The 17,696-nt window shown below is 41.4% G+C and overlaps 1 protein-coding gene across 2 annotated transcripts in view; it reads right to left on the reverse strand.

The window, feature by feature from the left end:
• Positions 1-7,450, reverse strand: part of TMTC2 (transmembrane O-mannosyltransferase targeting cadherins 2) — a 409,124-nt gene extending 401,674 nt beyond the window's left edge. The window contains exon 1 of one of the 2 annotated variants that reach the window (XM_061205503.1): positions 6,670-7,448. In XM_061205503.1, coding sequence (XP_061061486.1) covers positions 6,670-6,752 — 83 coding nt within the window. In that variant the 5' untranslated portion in view covers positions 6,753-7,448. Of the gene's footprint in view, positions 1-6,669 lie in introns of both variants that reach the window. The other variant, XM_061205504.1, reaches the window with a different exon arrangement.
• Between the last annotated feature and the right edge of the window lie 10,246 nt (positions 7,451-17,696).

A 17,696-nucleotide genomic window follows, 5' to 3' on the forward strand; every position in this document is an offset into this window, starting at 1 on the left:
TCATTTGACAAATCATGTAATTTAGTCAGTCTCCTTGACAATAACTATATGCTGTGCCACGCTTCAGACCCTGCCTCACCCTGATATCACAAAATGCCCCAGCAAAGAAATCAAGAAACAAAAGCTTACACCAATTTATCATAAGCAAACAGCATCTCCTCTGCCACGTACTAAGGTACTTTTAAAACAGATACAGTAGCACTGCCCTCAAGCAATGCGGCATGTTTATAGCCTTGGAATAAGTAAATGTACATATAATTTCACTTATTTCCATGATAAAATGGTATCTAAAGGTGGAGTTAGGGTTTTGAATTCTAATCTCTTTTCCAAATTAATTTTTTAGACATCAGCAAGTCAAAATCTCTCTCCATCTCATCTTTAAAACAATCATTTCTAGTTACTCAAATTAACTGTATCTTATGAAGTGCCCTTAAATAAAATAAATTACTTTAAAAACACAACAGAAACTTTTAATGTAGAATCTTGAAAACAAATCATTTCAGTGTTCCCGCCTTCTTCAAATTTCTCCTGAATAGATAGGCTTACTCAATTCTTTCCTACTTACCTGTAAAGAAAAAAGCTCACGGTTGAACCCAAAATTGTAATTCCCAAAAGTTTCTAAAAGACTGAAACGAACACCTATAACTTTTATTCTAAGAAACCTCGAGTACCAGAGAAACTGACAAATGTAACTGAAAAACTAAACTGTCAGAGTGGAGGAAAAGACATCAATAGAAATTTGATAGCGCTGCATCTTGTTGGAATTAACTGCCTAGAAAATACAACCAAAATAATCTCTGAGGCAAAAGTCTTCAATCCCTATGACCAGTCAAGGCAAATCTAGTTAACTCAAAGAGTTCAGCCACTGCAGACCTCCAAGGAAAACAACTGACCTGAACAATTAGGAAGGAGCCATTTGGGAAAGGTATTCTAAAGCTTCCACAGATATGAATAAAGTGCCAATGAGCACCAGATCAAGAAAAAGTCCAGTTCAAACCATCAACCATGGATCCTCAGCAGAGATGCTCTGGGAAAGAAGCCAACAGAATCCCAATAAAAGTTTAAAAATATGAGTATCAATCAAAATAAACATGAGTCAATGCAAGTGAAATTCTGCTAAAGGACAAGCTATCAGCATTTTTTATGTCTATCACCAGATTCCCAGATTCAAACACTATATAGTACCTGGTAAAGTACAGGTAGGAAAGGACGGACAGGGACGCTTACTGACAATGGGGAACAGCTGCTGTTGTATTATGCACCATATATAAGGGAAGCCCATGTCTACTGGTGTCCATAATTAGTGAATTAATGAATGTAGTCCCTTTATTCCTCAAAAACACATACAAATCAAATCTTCAAAGAAACCATGTAGCGTTGTGCATAATTACACCCGTAATGATTCAAAACATTATGCCTTTTTCATCCCATGAAAAATAGGATGTAGCTCCTGATGATAGGCCTCTCCACTTTTTTCAACTAGGCTCTTAATGAGGACAGCTATTCATAGAGGGAAGGTCGTTACGTTCAGCAACCCACTTGTCCTTTCCATCAAGGCTGCCACACTTGTCACTTTTGTGAAGCCATTAAAGGAAGGACCCAAAGCTCATGTAAGACTTAGCTTCCAAGAGAGGACCAAAAAATTTAAGAGATGAAAGTTACTGTGCTGAAAGCATGTTGGGTGAGAATAATGAAGTTATAAGAAAGTAGGTCTGTCAGCCACAGATTTATCAGAGCGCCTTAAGGGTAAACTTTGTCCTTTCCTAATGTTATGAAGGTGCCTGTTTTAGAGAAAACATACCCTTCGCCTATGATAAACAGCTGCACCATCAAGGGCATTTTAAACAAGTGCTTTTAGCGCGCTGAACAGCAACAAAGAGATTAGGAAGACAAACTGCTCTTAACTCATGTTGGAATCCAAAAGGTTGTAGCTATTTCAGAATTATAGCAGCAGGGAATTCAGTGTTACTGTAGGGACACGTTAGCTCTGAAAAACTAAGTGCAGATGATGAGATGATGTAAACTAATAATGTGCAATAAATGCAGCCCCTCCCCCAAATATAGTGTATTTATAAATGAGAAAAACTAAGAGACAGATGGCTGGCAAGCAGTTTCCCCTATGGCATTTGCACATGTCCGTTCAGTGCTTCTATCTGGGTCATTTGCTAGGATAAACCCCATGTGACAAGCTCGATGGAGGTAAGGCAAAGTGGTCCATACCTGCTTCACCGAATTTTAATTTTAATTTACTGTTAAGAGATGTACTTATTCAAACAGCAAAATGAACCTTTTCCACATAGATCTGATTAAACAATCAAAACTTAGCTAGAAAATAAAATGTCACATAAAATATTTCATAAACTATGAACTGTACCCACTGGCCTTTTTTTTAGTACATTATCAACTGGGAAGGAAATGAGAGTAAAATAACACTCTTGTACACATTAGCTTCTTCCAATAAAGACCTGAAGAGACAACCTTTGATGCAAAGCAAACTTCTCCCTTATTTACTTTGATTTTATAGTAATTCTTTCTAAACATGCTTTTACTAAATACCAGACATGCCTTCAGTGGTTGAACATACTAGAATTTTAAGATAACAAACCCAGATTGGTCCAAGGCAAGTTTATTAGAGAGAATTTTTCAGAGAGACGTTAGAGGGACTGATCATTTCACAAGCTATTCTTATACCAGCTCAAAAACCAAACTGATAATAACACTAAAAGACCAAGTAGAAAGTATAGTTGAATATCTTCAGGGAAAAAAAAAAAGGTTTTTCTAAAAAGCTTGTCAATATACCTTAAATCCTCTATTCCTTCATTTTAAATACTGTTAACCAAACTCTTTGTAACATTAAGGAAAAAAAAACCTTAACAAGTGGTTCTATAAAACTGAGATTTACATTTATACCTAAATGAATAACTAAATTAGGGATGTGCTACTGAAAGTTTGGAGTAGGTTTGATTTCAAGAGTAGAAATTCCTGCTGTGGAGTTGCTTCTCCAAGTTTCACAAAATTACTGCACACCAATAACTAAGGAACCTAAAGGTAATGCTAATGATCATGGGTGAGTTTAAAAGTTGCAGAATGGGCAATAAGGAAAAAAATTTTCAAAGCAGCCACAAATGCATTTCCCACTTTCAAAAACTCAAATTGTCTTTTTTTAAAAAAACTAATGCATTATTTTACTCACATGAGACTAAAAAGATGTATTCGGTGCATTATGTTCTTACTTATCTATCACAAAGGGCATGCCGTCAATTAGATGATATGTGCCAAATGAAATCACACTATGAAACAGCAGATATATTTTACTTTTGTTGCTTTGAAGTAAACTGACTCTTCTTTTAGTGCTATCTTTATGCAAAACATAGCAGGACTTCTAAAGAGGATGCAGGGAAAGTGATGCAATGTTATCCTCGACAAATACGTAAGAGAGCAGAGAATTCGGGGTCAGCAAGTTTTTCCCACTGACCTAACATCAAATTGCTCCAGAAAGGGAGACAGTCCTTCACGAAGTCACACGCAGCATGACTTCAACTTTGGCAAAGACTGCATGTTTATAATTCCAATTTTACTCTAACCACAATTTAAGATTCAATACAGTCTTTACTAGATTGAAGGCAAGGGGAGAGGGGAAGAAGCTGAAACTGTATATGCTTTTTCATCAGATATGATGAATTCTACTCTTCTACTGTTTGTTTCATCACATCAGAGCCATAGTCTTACATTTAGCACAGAAACACTTGTAAAATATTCAATTTTACCATAGGGAAATTGATTTTGCTAGAAGAAGGTTTCAGATTACCACTTAATCTCAACCAAGCTACATCAAACACTGAATATAATTACATATATAGTTTATAAAGTAAACCTGAGCACTACATTTAAAAGAAATGATAACTTGGAGAAGTACCACAGCAATAATGTTTAAGCTGAAGCAATAGAAAGCCCTCCTACAATAAATGCCAGATTCTTCAGCTAAAATGCAGAGTCTTGCTTTAGTTAAGCAAGTCGAGCATAAGAGCCACCTCCCTTCCTTGAGCTGCTCCTTCACTCCCAGCACTGCCCTCTCCTTGAAGAACCATATTTCACAAAAGTTCCTAGGGTGGGGGGGGGGGGGGGTGAAGGGGAGTGGGCGGTATTTCGGCAGAAGCCACAGATGTAGTTTAAACAAAGTTTTACACTTGAGTCTTTGTAGTATGAAATGGAGTGGTGGAAATAAACACATTATCATCATCCTACAGTTTCCACTTGACTCCCCAGCTATTTTCCCTGCTTCTCACACAAGCGAGTTAGAGCAGTGAGACAGAAACCTTGGCACTGAATCACCTGAACATGCTATGCAGACACCAAATATGTGCCATGCTCCTATTAATACATATTTCATAATTTCTAGGATTCATAAAAACCAAGTGTGATACTTGTAAGATTTCATACTCTCAAGGGTATGTGATTGCATATGCAGTTCTGCTACCAAGAAAATTAGAGTAAAATACACTTTTCAAATTGTAACTAAGTGTAATGTATATTTACAGGTCTTCAACATCATAATGGTATATATTGTCTATATGTCATACATTGGGCATGCTATCAATTAGATGATACGGGCAAATCATCACATTAAATTCATCTATGCAGCTAGGTATAACTCAGGAATTTTGACGCGCCATTCAATCTATAGCAGGTAAAGAACTTATAACAATTGCCAACTATCAAAGCACAACTAATTTATCATCACACTCACACCATTCTGCCGAGTTACAACACTAACACTTCTGACTGATGATTAAAGAACACAAAATAAGCATTAAGTCTACAGAGAAATGTACATGCAAATGTAGTTTAGTTCCAGCCTTTATTAGGATAGTTTCTTCTGACATGTACTTTTTAAAGAACTGGACAGCAATAAAGAATAGCCACACCATGCTATTTGCTTGATTTATCACAGTGTTCTACAATAGTTACAGTATTACAGTAAGTTACTTTTTATATAAGCCCTAAATTATTGGTTTAAATGCTTACTCTTCAAACTGTCCCCAACAGTGCCAGTAACTGCCCAGATTCTTCCCTGAGCCCGCGTTAGTGAAAAGTCACCCAACTTTGGAAGCAAGAGCTTTTCCTGCCAATATTCTAGAAATAGCAGGTGCAGAGTAACACAAAATTGGAGGGTACAGAAGCAGCTGACCTCACTCTTACACACAGACCATTTACTTCTCGAAGCACGTAGCAAAACTGCTGAAATGTGTACACTGCTTAAAAGTTGAGGAAAAGTTTATGTGTAACAGTGGCTTCCTATCAACTAGTCTCTGATAGACACTACATAAAATGAATTAAGAAGGGTTTGCTGGATGTTCTTGTACCTATTATCAGGGTATTTCATAACAGACATGTGGGTGTGAACCAAGATTCGCTGACTGAAGGCATACATCCATGAACATGCTTTTAGCTGTAGAGTGGGCATGAGAGGATACAGAATATGGCTAAGCACCACCGGCAGAAAATTTTGCCTTCCTCTCCCCTCACTATCAACCACTTTGCTTAAGTTCACTCACTGTCTCGCCCTGACCCTGAGGATCCATTCACTTTCCATAACCCAGAGAGGCTGCTGAAAAGCTGTCAAAGTAAATCTGTGCTCACTTTTTGGATGGTTTAATTTCAATGGAGCATGAAAACACCCCAGGACGGTCAATAAGTTTAGCCAGGCGTGCTGTTCTCCCTAATATATTTTAATTACGCATCTGTTTTAATTGTAATCAGATTAAGTCACCGGAAAGGCACAAATTGGAATTTTCCCTATGGCTATTAGAGCTTTTCATCAGTTTCTAAACACTAACAACGTTTAAAAAATAGGTAGAGACACGAGCACAACTGTGACATTTCCCAGAAATCGATGCAGTTTCTTTGACAACACAGTTCAGGTCTCATTAGCCACCCAAACTAACCCAAACGCAGAAGACAACTTCAGTCTCTAGGGGCGTCTTCTTCCCCAGTTAGCACAAAAGAATCGCTAACGTCTAATGTAAAACTCCCAAACAGAAACGAAAACCCAGGCTTTTATAAAGTGCTACTCCATCGATCGGTGAGGGAGGCGGGGGAGCGGAAGAGATGACCAGCAGCATTATCCTGGCTCAAAGTAAAGTACACCATACGTCAAAAGGGAAAGTTGAAACAGAGTGCGATTTCTCCACTATTTTGTCAACTGTCAAACGTGTGTTTTAACCTCGGGAAATAAAAGTGTCCCATCAATAAAAGGAAACATTACAGGGAAGATCTATTAGGGGACGGGGAGCAGCTTCCTTCCAGACCAGACGTAAAATCCCTCAATGTGCTTTTGTTGCACCATGGAATACCCAAGATTATTTTTTAATACGTTCATTAAAGAGTTTCCCAAATTGCTGTGATTTCCGCTAAGAAACTTAAGCGTCTGCCAACAGCCTAGAAGCAAGGAAGAGGAACCTGCTGCAAACTAGGAACGCAAACTCCCTCAGCCCGTCCAGTGCGCCCGCGTCCCCGGCGTTTGCTTTAGGTGTTGATGTTTACGCGTCTCCTAAACCTTCAGGTGCTGGACCAGTCCCCCCAAGACGCACTTCGAACCTTAAAGCAGGAAGCTTCAGAGCTACCGCGGAGTCCCAAGCAGCCCGCCACCCCTTCCTCTCACCCCCTTACCTGTCATCGTAGCAGAAATCCGCACTCAGGGTGTTGAGATACAAAGCGAGCCCCAGAGCGCTGCTCACCAACTCTGCAATCATCTCTCCACCGCCTTCTCTCCGGCTCGGCTACCAGCGCGAGGGCAACAGCGGCAACAAAAAACAGAAGCATCAATCCCCACCTTCCGCCGCTTTCTCCTCCCAGCTTCACTTTTCCCTCGCTTCCCCACCCTCCCTTCCTCCTTCGGGTCCTTCCAATCCACCGTTCTCCTCCTCCTCCTCGCGCCCGTCTCCGCTGCTCCTGCGTCCTCCCCGGGTGCGGGCTCACACCGCGCTCCCCATGCCCTGCACCGACGAGCGGCGAGCGGCGAGCGGCGTTCGGGCTCCGCGCCCCCCGGCGGATGCACACGGCTAGTCCTTCGCGCGGCTCGCGCCCCCACCCTAACCCATGGCAGTGCAGGGCGCCCTAGGTGAGGAGTGGGACTCGGAGGAGGTGGAAGAGTGCGGGGTGGGGACACAGGGACCGGACCGAGCCGGGCTCTGAGACCAGCTGGAGGAAGAGAGAGAGAGAAAGGCGGGTGGGAGGGACAAGGCGAACCGCCTCCCCTCGCCGCCTCCCGGTCGCACCGCTCCGGTGCCGCTCGGGCACTCTCCGGCCGCCACAGCGGCTGCAGCTCATTCACTCTTTATTAGCTCCCCTCCCGGCCCCAGCCCCTTCTCCAATGAAGTGAGAAGCGGTGTCTGGAGACTCCAGAAGCTCCCGCGTGGGGTTCTCGGAGCTGCCCCCCGCGCCTGCGTGGCCAACCCTCCACCGGGTTTGCCCAGCCCCTTTCTCCACCCAGATCCGCCCCTAAGGTTCCGCCCACGCTACCCCCTGGGCTGAAGGCTCCTCCCACTCTCTCTCCCGGCCGGAGGCTCCTCCTCCCCACCTCCCGCCCTCCCCTTGTTTCTTTCACCTTCGATTTCACTCTGGGAAGCCCAGGGAACCCAGGGGCGACGGCTGGAAGACAGCCCAAAGAGGTAGCTGGAGTGCGCCCTGGGCGGGGCAGCTAGAGGAGGAACGAGACCGAGGAGGACGCAGTCGCTCGCTCGCCCCGCTGTTGCCTGGCGGCGCCTAGCACCGACTGGATCTCAAACCCCAGCGCTGCGTGTGCCAAGCGCTGCCAGGCGTAGGTCCGGTCAGCTGGAGAGACTTCTGGGGACCGGGAGAGGAAGAACAGGTTTGGCGAGTGCTGCAGACTTGGTTGCCACAAACACACACGCGACCTGTCACACACCCTCACTGTGCGTGAGCCGAAACGGTGCGGGGGGTTGGGGGGGGCGTTGGAGAGCTTGAGGGGTATATTAGGAGGGAGAGATTTCAGCTCCGAGCCGACCGTTGTCCCGAATGTCAATGGAGAGACGTGTGGGGAGGGAAATATTCCCGCAGTCAGGTTTAAAAAAAGGACCCCCGAAGAGGGAAGAAAGACTAGCGCACACACATCCATACCCCGCAGCTGCGGGAGCTTTTCGTGGTTTCAAGGGAACTGTCAGGCTGACCCCAAGAACACGGAGAAGAGACGCCTGTACAACCGAGTACAGCGCTATCCTTACACCTAGGAAGGCGGGAAGCTAATGCCCTTTCCTTTCCGCCCGGATGCAGGACTGGATGGAAGACGTCCAACATGATGAAATATGGTGTAGAAGAATGGTCTGTGTAGAACGAGCTCTGGGTACTAAAGTTGCAAGACCAAAGAGGACCGTGGGCTGCCTGCCACATCTCCTCCCGGCTTGGCCCCTTTCTGGCTGGACGAGTGGCTCCCGGGACCGCGATGAACACTACTGCAGCGCCCCCTGCTGCATGGCAGCCACAATGCATGGAAAACAGACCTGTAGAGGGCTGACTCCCTCCCTCCCCCCCATACCTCGGCCATAGCTCCAAAGGCAGCACCTAACCAGCAAGCGCTCCAAAACGGCGGCGAGAAACTGAGCCCCCCGGATGTCTGGCAGTGGCCTGAAAAGCAAATACCGTGGTTTGGGTGTCTGCAAAACAAAGCAACATCTTTTCCTGATTTCACAAGGAAACCTATGTATTCACTGGTGAAATGATGAATATTTATTATACCTATTATGCCATGCACGAAGGGCCCATTTTTGTGCCCTGGGAAAGACATAAGTAAACGCACATAAGAGGGAACTGTATCTTTAAAGGCAGGGACTGATCTTTTACCTTTTTTTTTTAACCCCATAACCTCTGCTCACTGTCAAAAAGTTTTTAAGATCATATCAATTGGCCCATCAAGGTTCTCTGTGTCCCTCCACTGCACTTACATGTTGATACTGGATCCTAGGACACTGGAAGAAGGGCACCCTCCTCTAGAATCAGATGCTTGAGTTTGTGCCCCCACTCTGCTGCTTACCATCTGGGTGACCTTTGGCCAGTCACCTAACCTCTTTGTGCCTCAGTTTTCTCACCTATAAAACAGTGACGATAATAATACCTATCTATGGGCACTATTATTATGAAGATGAAAGTAGTTAACATGTGTAAAGCACCTAGAAGCGTCCTAAATGCAATAGAAGTGGTAGCTGTTATTTATTACTACTACTACTATTATTATTATTCTCTCCAACTCCCTCTTATCCTTTAGGTTGTCAACTAACACCTAGGTGTTTACCTCCAAAACATACTCCCATCACATCCACACTGCTCCAGTCCTAATCCAAGCTACCCATGTTCCCTACACAGACAAATGCAGAAGCTTTCTAAGTGCTCTCCTTACTTCTACTCCTGCAATTCTCACCCCTCGCCAGTCATAACTTCAGGTATTAGACAGAGGATTCTTTTGAAACCCTATGATCTCCCTGCTAAAAGAAAATGTTCAATGATTTCCTGTTATACATAAAATAAAACTCGAATCCTTACCACAGCTAGCCAGCCCTTCGTCTGGCCCAATGACTCTCGCCCGTCTCACTGTGCTCCTGTGTTCCAGGCACAGAGACGTCCTGCTCCTCCGGAATCTGCACTTTTCTTCCCCCCCACGTGGAATGCCTTCTAGCCAGACCTTCTCCAGCTCCTTCTCAGCATTCAAGTCTTAGTTCAAAGGTCATCACAGGAAGGCTTTCCCAGCCCACACTTTAGGAAGTAGCCTCTCCCCCAGCAATCTCTATCCCATCAGGCTGCATTATTTTCTTCATAGTACACATTAGTATCTGGAATCACCACCAGAATTGTGGCTCCAAGAGGCCAGGGACCTTATCAGTCTTGTTTTCCATGTAATGCCCAGCACCTATAAACATCTGGACAGGTAGAAGAAAAAAAAGTTCACAGTTACTGAACAAGTAAATGTGCTCAGCAGAAACTGTAGAACCACTGAAAATCCACGAATTTTCATCATGAGAGAATAGGGTAAACGGATTAACTGTCAATGTTAAAGGTAGTAAAGTATTAACAAAGGAGCGAGGGAGGAAGTAGGTTAAAACTTCTTAAGAACGCATTGACTCTTCAGGAAAGTGGGAGTGGTGGGAAGTCACAGGCGGCTCCCTTCAGTAATTAAGAGGAAGGACTCAGAGGCAAGAAAGCTTGAGAGAGATGTGGGTTCAGCCTGCTGAAAGCTTGTAAGCATTTTCCAGAGCTGTCTTCTTTCTCAAGGAGCCAACAGATTTAAAGAAATATTTTCTACACTGCTCCCTCACCTCCTCCTTTTCTCCTCCCCCCACCCCCCAACTCCTCTGAATTAGAAGCACAGGAGACTGAGAAATGCTGCAAAGTGGCACGTCTTGCCATCCCTGATGAACGGAAGGCTGAAAATCCAGCTGTATTTGAGAAATCCAGTTGCTTTCAACAAATTTTCCTACTATAATTTAACGTGGGTCTCAATATTCTTCCAGGGCATTAAGCCTTGGTCTCTTTCACACTGCTCTCCAAGGGCTGAGAAGCAGCCATTGCCTGCATTTTTGACCTTCCTTGAACAACTTTGGGGGGGAAATCAGATTAAAGATGTAAGGATGTCATCACTCTCCTGGCAGATCATTTCAAACCTGAGGACATTGCTATTTAATTTATTAAGGTATATTTACCCATTGTGAGATTGCTGCCTGGGTTTTGAAAAATATATATATATGTATTTTAAAAATTAAATATATATATATATATATACATACACACACGCATATACTATTTAAAGCTACTGTTTCTCTCCACAGATGAAGGAAATTAGGCTGACTGAGTTGAGTTTTCTACCTTAGACACCAGACTGTCCAAAAAAGTGCTAAGCCTTTATTTTCCCCAAGTAGGTTCCACACATCTGCTACCTCACCACTTCCTCAGTGAATTATTTTTTATAGTTGCCCCGACCTACCCTGCATTTGTTCTGCATTTCCAGCCCTTTGTTGTACAGTTCATACCTTTGCAGTGCCAGTTCCTTGGGGTAAAGATTTCCTTATTTGCCTAAGACATTTTTAGTTTATTGTGCAATACTATCTTCCCTTTGGGTGTTGCATAAATATTAACTAAAAATCCACATCTGGTCTTGGTCGTCATTTCTATTTGTCCTAATATAATTTCTCTTTGAACAATTCATTTGTAAAGTGTGGCAAGGGTGAAATGTGGCACATAAATTCTCCTGCAGCCTAGAATGCCTTTTAAAGTGCCCACAGATTTGGTTATTTATGAACAGAAGATTTGCACCTCTTCCTTGCTCTCTCAATTCTAAATATGTACCAGGCCAAAGTAATTACAATCTCCCATATGTTTTGTGAAAAGGTATCCAAGAATCTCCTGCTAAAATCTTAACAGATTGACTAGGAAGCAGAACAGCACTAGCTCAGCAGGTGAAACTGCCTGTTTAGGGAGGTCAGAACAGAGCTCTCTGCTGGGGGACTCATAAGCTCTGGGCTTTACTCAGGAAATAACCCTGCAGGAGAAAAACAGCAGAGCGTGGATGAAATGTGGGTCAGGGAGCTGAAAGAGGCACCAGGGCTGCTTGGTTAACTAATGACAGTAAATGCATCGGCTACACATGTTACCTTTCGATGTTTCCCAGCATACCTTAAAATGCTACCCTGTAGACATTACAAATGTAACATCGCTTTATCCCAAAACTTGCGATCCATAACGAATATAATTAGGACGATGCAACCATGGAAAGAGATCCTGTCGCCTCTGCCACAAACCCAGGGCTGTTAAGAACCAGCTGCTACTAAAATAAAGATCACTTTAAGAATCTCCCAGTCTCCCAGCTTCCAATTCACAGGGTGTCCGGGTGGAGGAGGAGAGGAGGTGGAAGAAGAGTGTAGAAATAACATGTTGATAACCAGATATGGATAATTGCAGAGATGATGAGGCTAATGACAGAATTCAGAAACTCAATCAAGAAAAGCAAGGACAGCCTCCTTCATAGAATCTCTCTGAATGCATTCACATGCACTGGTATAAACAGTGATCAAAAATATTCTAACGGCTTGAAAATGGCACAGAATTTGGGTAACAGAGTTTTGATAAGCCTCAGATTCTGTAAAATAAAAGATAAATCAAAGAGTAGGTAGAAGACTAGTTTTGAGGTGGACCTTAGGTAAATTAACCAGTTATTCATGAACATTGCCTCAATGCTTAGCCCAACATGGACTCTTCAGAGCCAGCATCGTCCAGTAGAACTTTCTGCAAAGGCGGTTTTATACCTGTGCTCCCCAGTGTGGTAGCCATCAGCTACGTGCGGCTACTGAGCACGTAAAGTACGGCTACTGTGACTGAGGAACTGAATTTTAAATTTTGTTTAATTTTAATTAATTTAAATGTAAATAGCGACATTGGCTAGTGCCTACTACATTGGACAACACAATGAGTTCACTTAAAAGCCAGTTGCCTACTCCTCCCAGTGGTCAAAGCTTTAGCCTGGAACTTCTTGTTCTGTTCTCCTCCTCACCCACATGTGACGTGCTTTTATGAAATAGCTACCAGCTATTGTGCTACCAGCACAATCTATGTTCATGATCTCATTTAATCCTCTCAATAGCCCTGGGAGATAGGTACATTTACCACCATATTTTACAGATAAGGAAATGGAGGCTCAGAGAGGTTGATAAATTGTCTGTAGTCTTACAGTCTCTAAGTGATGGACATGACATTTGAATATATGTCTTTTAACTCCAAAATCTATGCTTCAACTGTTACTCAGTGTAGTCTCCCATTCAAAAGGCCACATCCCCATTAGGATCTATTTCAGGAAAGGGAATTCCTGGCTAGAACCAAGGTGCTTTGATTAAATTCATATTCTTCCTGCTCTACTGTCCCTCAGAAGATTCAGGATAAAATACCGTGGAAGTCTTTCTTTGTCTACACTTCTGCCTGATTTTTCCCAAATCTGATATAGATACCTGCAAACACTACACTCTAACCTGTGATAGAAACCCTCCCCCATAAAATATACACACACACAATACATTTTTAAGAATAAATGTATTCAAAGCATGCGTAGACTTTTTCCTAACATAATCCACACCATCTATTAGAAAAATAATTGGGGTAAGCATAAACCAAACTCCAACACAATAATGAAAGTATTAATGTAAATTAAAATTTGGAAAACCAAGTAAAGCATTTATAAAAGTGACTTAATATTATTATATTAAAAACACCACTACAAATTTGCACATCATAAAGCATGTTTAATCCACTTATTATTCCTATTAAATGATTAGAAAGTCTATTTGCAGTTTGGCCTATTCATCTAATAATAAATGACTGAAAATCAATGCATTTAAAACTTTTGCAATAGATTTAATTAATTTGCCCATTTGAATGAATAAATAGCTTAACATTTATAATACTTTATTTAATAATCACAAGTAGATTCCATATATATGTGTTAGCATACTGTATTTGTTTTTCTCTTTCTCATTTACTTCACTCTGTATGACAGACTCTAACTCCATCCACCTCACTACAAATAACTCAATTTCATTTCTTTTTATGGCTGAGTAATATTCCATTGTATATATGTGCAAAAAAAAAAAAAAAAAAGTCATGAAGAACCTAGTGGCAAGACGGGAATAAAGACACAGACCTACTAGAGAATGGACTTGAGGATATGGGGAGGGGGAAGGGTAAGATGTGACAAAGTGAGAGAGTGGCATGGACATATATACACTACCAAACGTAAAATAGATAGCTAGTGGGAAGCAACCGCATAGCGCAGGGAGATCAGCTCTGTGCTTTGTGACCATCTAGAGGGGTGGGATAAGGAGGGTGGGAGGGAGGGAGATGCAAGAGGGAAGAGATATGGGAACATATGTATATGTATAACTGATTCACTTTGTTATAAAGCAGAAACTAACACACCATTGTAAAGCAATTATATTCCAATAAAGATGTTAAAAAAAAAAAAGATTATGGGATTATAAAATAATAATAATAATAATAATTACAAGTAAATGACATATTTATGGCCTTACATATAGCCTTCCACCCTCCTGTATTTTTCTTTCCAAATGTTCTTTATCTCTTTCATCTTTCTTTTTGTCCTTTTCATTCTATTCTTTCATTTTTGCACATTTTGCTCCAACAAAAGGATTTAAATCTCAGTGCACAAAACAACAGTCACCCTCCCACATGTGAAGATCTTGCCCTGAGATATATAAACTAATAAGAAAACAGGTTGTCTGCAATGGTAGATTCGAAGTTAAGACATTTATTTTCTTGGTAGTCAGTACCAGAGAGGCAGTCCTTGCATTGAAATGGACAAATGATGACAACACTGAATGAATCATTTCCAAGCTGAGCACCAATGGGAACCTGGGTCAGGAGCCTCTCATTCCTCTACACCTCCTGCCTGAAGTTAATCACATGCCAGTGCTAGGCTGGAAGGTTATGATCCACTACCTTTGATAATTTTGGCCAAGTGTCTCCCTCGATTTATACTGCAAACGTGTGACACAGGCAATTACTGATCTGCTTTCTGTCAGGAGAGATGGATTTTCGTTTTCTAGAATTTTACATAAATGGAAATAACACTATGTACTTTTTCAGGGGTGAGGGTTGCTATCTTCCACTAAGCATAATTATTTTGAAATTCTTCCATGTTTTGTGCATATTAGTAGTTCATTTCTTTTCATCTCTTTCTCTGAGTAATATTCTATTTGTATAGCTATACCACAATTTGTTTATCCATAGATCTGTTGATGAACATTTGAATTGTTTCCAGCTTTTGGCTACTACAAACAAAGCTGCACTGAACATTTATGAGAAGCCTTTGTCTGGACATAAACTTTCATATCTCTTGGATAAATACCTAGGAGTGGGATGGCTGAGTTTTTTGATTGGTAGTGTTTAATATTTTAAGAAACTGCCAGACTTTTTCCAAGATAGTTACAACATTTTACATTCCCACAAGCAGCTTAAGAGAGTTCCATTTATTCCACATCCTTGACAACACTTGATGGGATCAGTCTTTTTAATTTTAGACATCCAACTAAGTGTGTAGTAGTATCTCATTAAAGTTTTAATTTGTATTTCCCTAATACTAATGCTGTTGAGCATCTTTTCATATGCTTATTTTCAACCCATGCATCTTTGGTGATATGTCTGTTCAAGTCATTTCCTCTTCTTCCCCTCCTCCCCCTCCCCCTCCTCCACCTCCTCTTCTTCTTCATTGTTGGTAGCTGCTTGAGCAACACAAATTTATTAGCTCACAGTTTTCTGGTCAGAAGTCCAGCATGACTCAACTGTGTTCTCATTTCAAGGTCTCATTTGATGGGAATTAAGTGGTTTAGACAGGTGAGCTCTCATCTGGAGGCACTGGAGAAGAATCCACTTCCATACTCATTCAGTTGTTGGCAGAATTCAGTTCTTTGCAGTTGTAAGACTGAGGTCCCCATTTCTTTGCCTCTTAGCTTTTATTTTTATTTATTTATTTATTTTTTGGCCTCACCGCGTGGCATGTGGGATCTTAGTTCCCTGACCAGGGTTCGAACCCATGCCCCCTGCAGTGGAAGCAGGGAGTCCCAACCACTAGACTGCCAGGGAATTCCCTGCCTCTTAGCTTTTAGAGACTGTCTCCTTCCTTCTCACGAGAACAGCAGTGGTGCTTGGGGTCCTTTATATCCTTCAAATCTCTCTGCTTTTTTTTTTTTTTTTGCCCATTAAAACAATTACATTGTTTTCTTCTTATTGGATTTTGAGAGTTCTTTATTCAAAATATAAGTTCTTTGTAAGGTAAGTAATTTGCAAACATTTTCTCTCAGCCTGTGGCTTGTCTTTTCATTTTCTTAACAGTGTCTTTCAAAGAGCAGAAATTCTTAATTTTGATTAAGTTGAATTTATCTTTTCTTTTCTTTTTTTTAGATCGTGTTTTTGGTGCTGGATCCAAGAAATGTTTGCCTATTTCAAGGTCACAAAGATTTTCTCCTGTTTTCCTCTAGAAGTATTGTAATTTGTGGTTTTAGAATTAGATCAATGATCCATTTTGACTTAGTTTTTATATATGGGATGAGGTATGGCTCAAAGTTTGTTGGTTTGTTGGTGGTGGTTTTTTGGGTTTTTTTGTTTTGGGGTTTTGTTTTTGGTTTGGTCCTTGGATATCCAATTGTTCCAGCACAGTTTGTTAAAAATTCTGTTTTCCTCACTGAATTGCCTTTGTATCTTTGTTAACTGACATATATGTAGGTCTCTTTCTGAACATATAATCTGTCCATCGATCCTTCTGTCTATTTTTATGCCAATATCAAACAGTCTTGAGTACTGAAGCTTTATATAAGTCTTGAAATTGGGTAGTGTAGTTCTTACAACTGTTCTTTTTCAAAGTTGTTCCTTACCTCTATTTAATTACAAAATTTTTAACTGTATTTCCCTTTGTTATTATGAGCCCTTATAATTTGGCTCTTGTTTTCTTTCGCTTCTTCTTGATTTATTTATTAATTATATTTATATGTCAATACATGATTATGTATATGTGGGCATTTAGGTATGTAAATATATCTGTTTTCTGAGTGAGTTTCTTTGAATGAGAAGTAGAGTGAATATTTATGGTCTATGATACCAGTTAGTAAAATGGGCAGCGCATGATTAAGATATGCAGGTATCGGGCTTCCCTGGTGGTGCAGTGGTTGAGAATCCGCCTGCCAATGCAGGGGACATGGGTTCAATCCCTGGTCCAGGAAGATCCCACATGCCGCAGAGCAACTAAGCCCGTGCGCCACAACTACTGAGCCTGCTCTCTGGAGCCTGCATGCCACAACTACTGAGCCCGCGTGCTGCAACTACTGAAGCCTGCATGCCTACAGCCCGTGCTCTGCAACAAGAGAAGCCACCGCAATGAGAAGCCTGCGCACTGCAACGAAGAGTAGCCCCCGCTCACCACAACTAGAGAAAGCCCGTGAGCAGCAATGAAGACCCAATGCAGCCAAAAAACAAATAAAATAAATAAATTTATAAAAATAAATAATTTTTTAAAAACTTAAAAAAAAAAAAGATATGCTGGTATCACTCCTTCTAACCAATATCCTTAAAATATTTGTTCAACATGTATTTTTCTCTGTGTTCCAAATGAAAAAATTATTGTACACTTTGAAAGTGATACAACACTTTAACGTAGCTGGGATTATCACTCATATCTATACTGTCATTGGATTGCACTAATCACCAGCTTTCACAAGAGATAAGTGATTTAATGGATATAGTTACAAGTTTTTTTCTCCTAGTATTTAAATTCCCTGCCCCCCTCACGCATTCATGCCAACAAAACATTTCCCATTTTTCTGTGGTTCCTGTTCTGTCATCAGTTTTACTTTTGTGAGGTTTCAGAACAAGACAACATCTTTGGAAACATCTTACAGTGTCTAAACTTTAGTTGTAAATCACTGGTTCTCAGCGAACAGCATATATCATGTTTTGTACTCAGTTTTACCCTTTCGGCTGACAGGATCTACAGACCTCAGTCTCAGGGTTATTGCACCAGGCCCCCTACTTACAGAAGCAGGCTACAAAAATACGCATTTCGAGATAGGCTGATTCTGACCCAAAGAGATTTTTGAGTTGCAATTCAACGGATCAATCATCTTTACAGCTTGCCA

Source organism: Eubalaena glacialis, chromosome 11 (genome assembly GCF_028564815.1).
Source record: "Eubalaena glacialis isolate mEubGla1 chromosome 11, mEubGla1.1.hap2.+ XY, whole genome shotgun sequence".
NCBI lineage: Eukaryota > Metazoa > Chordata > Mammalia > Artiodactyla > Balaenidae > Eubalaena > Eubalaena glacialis.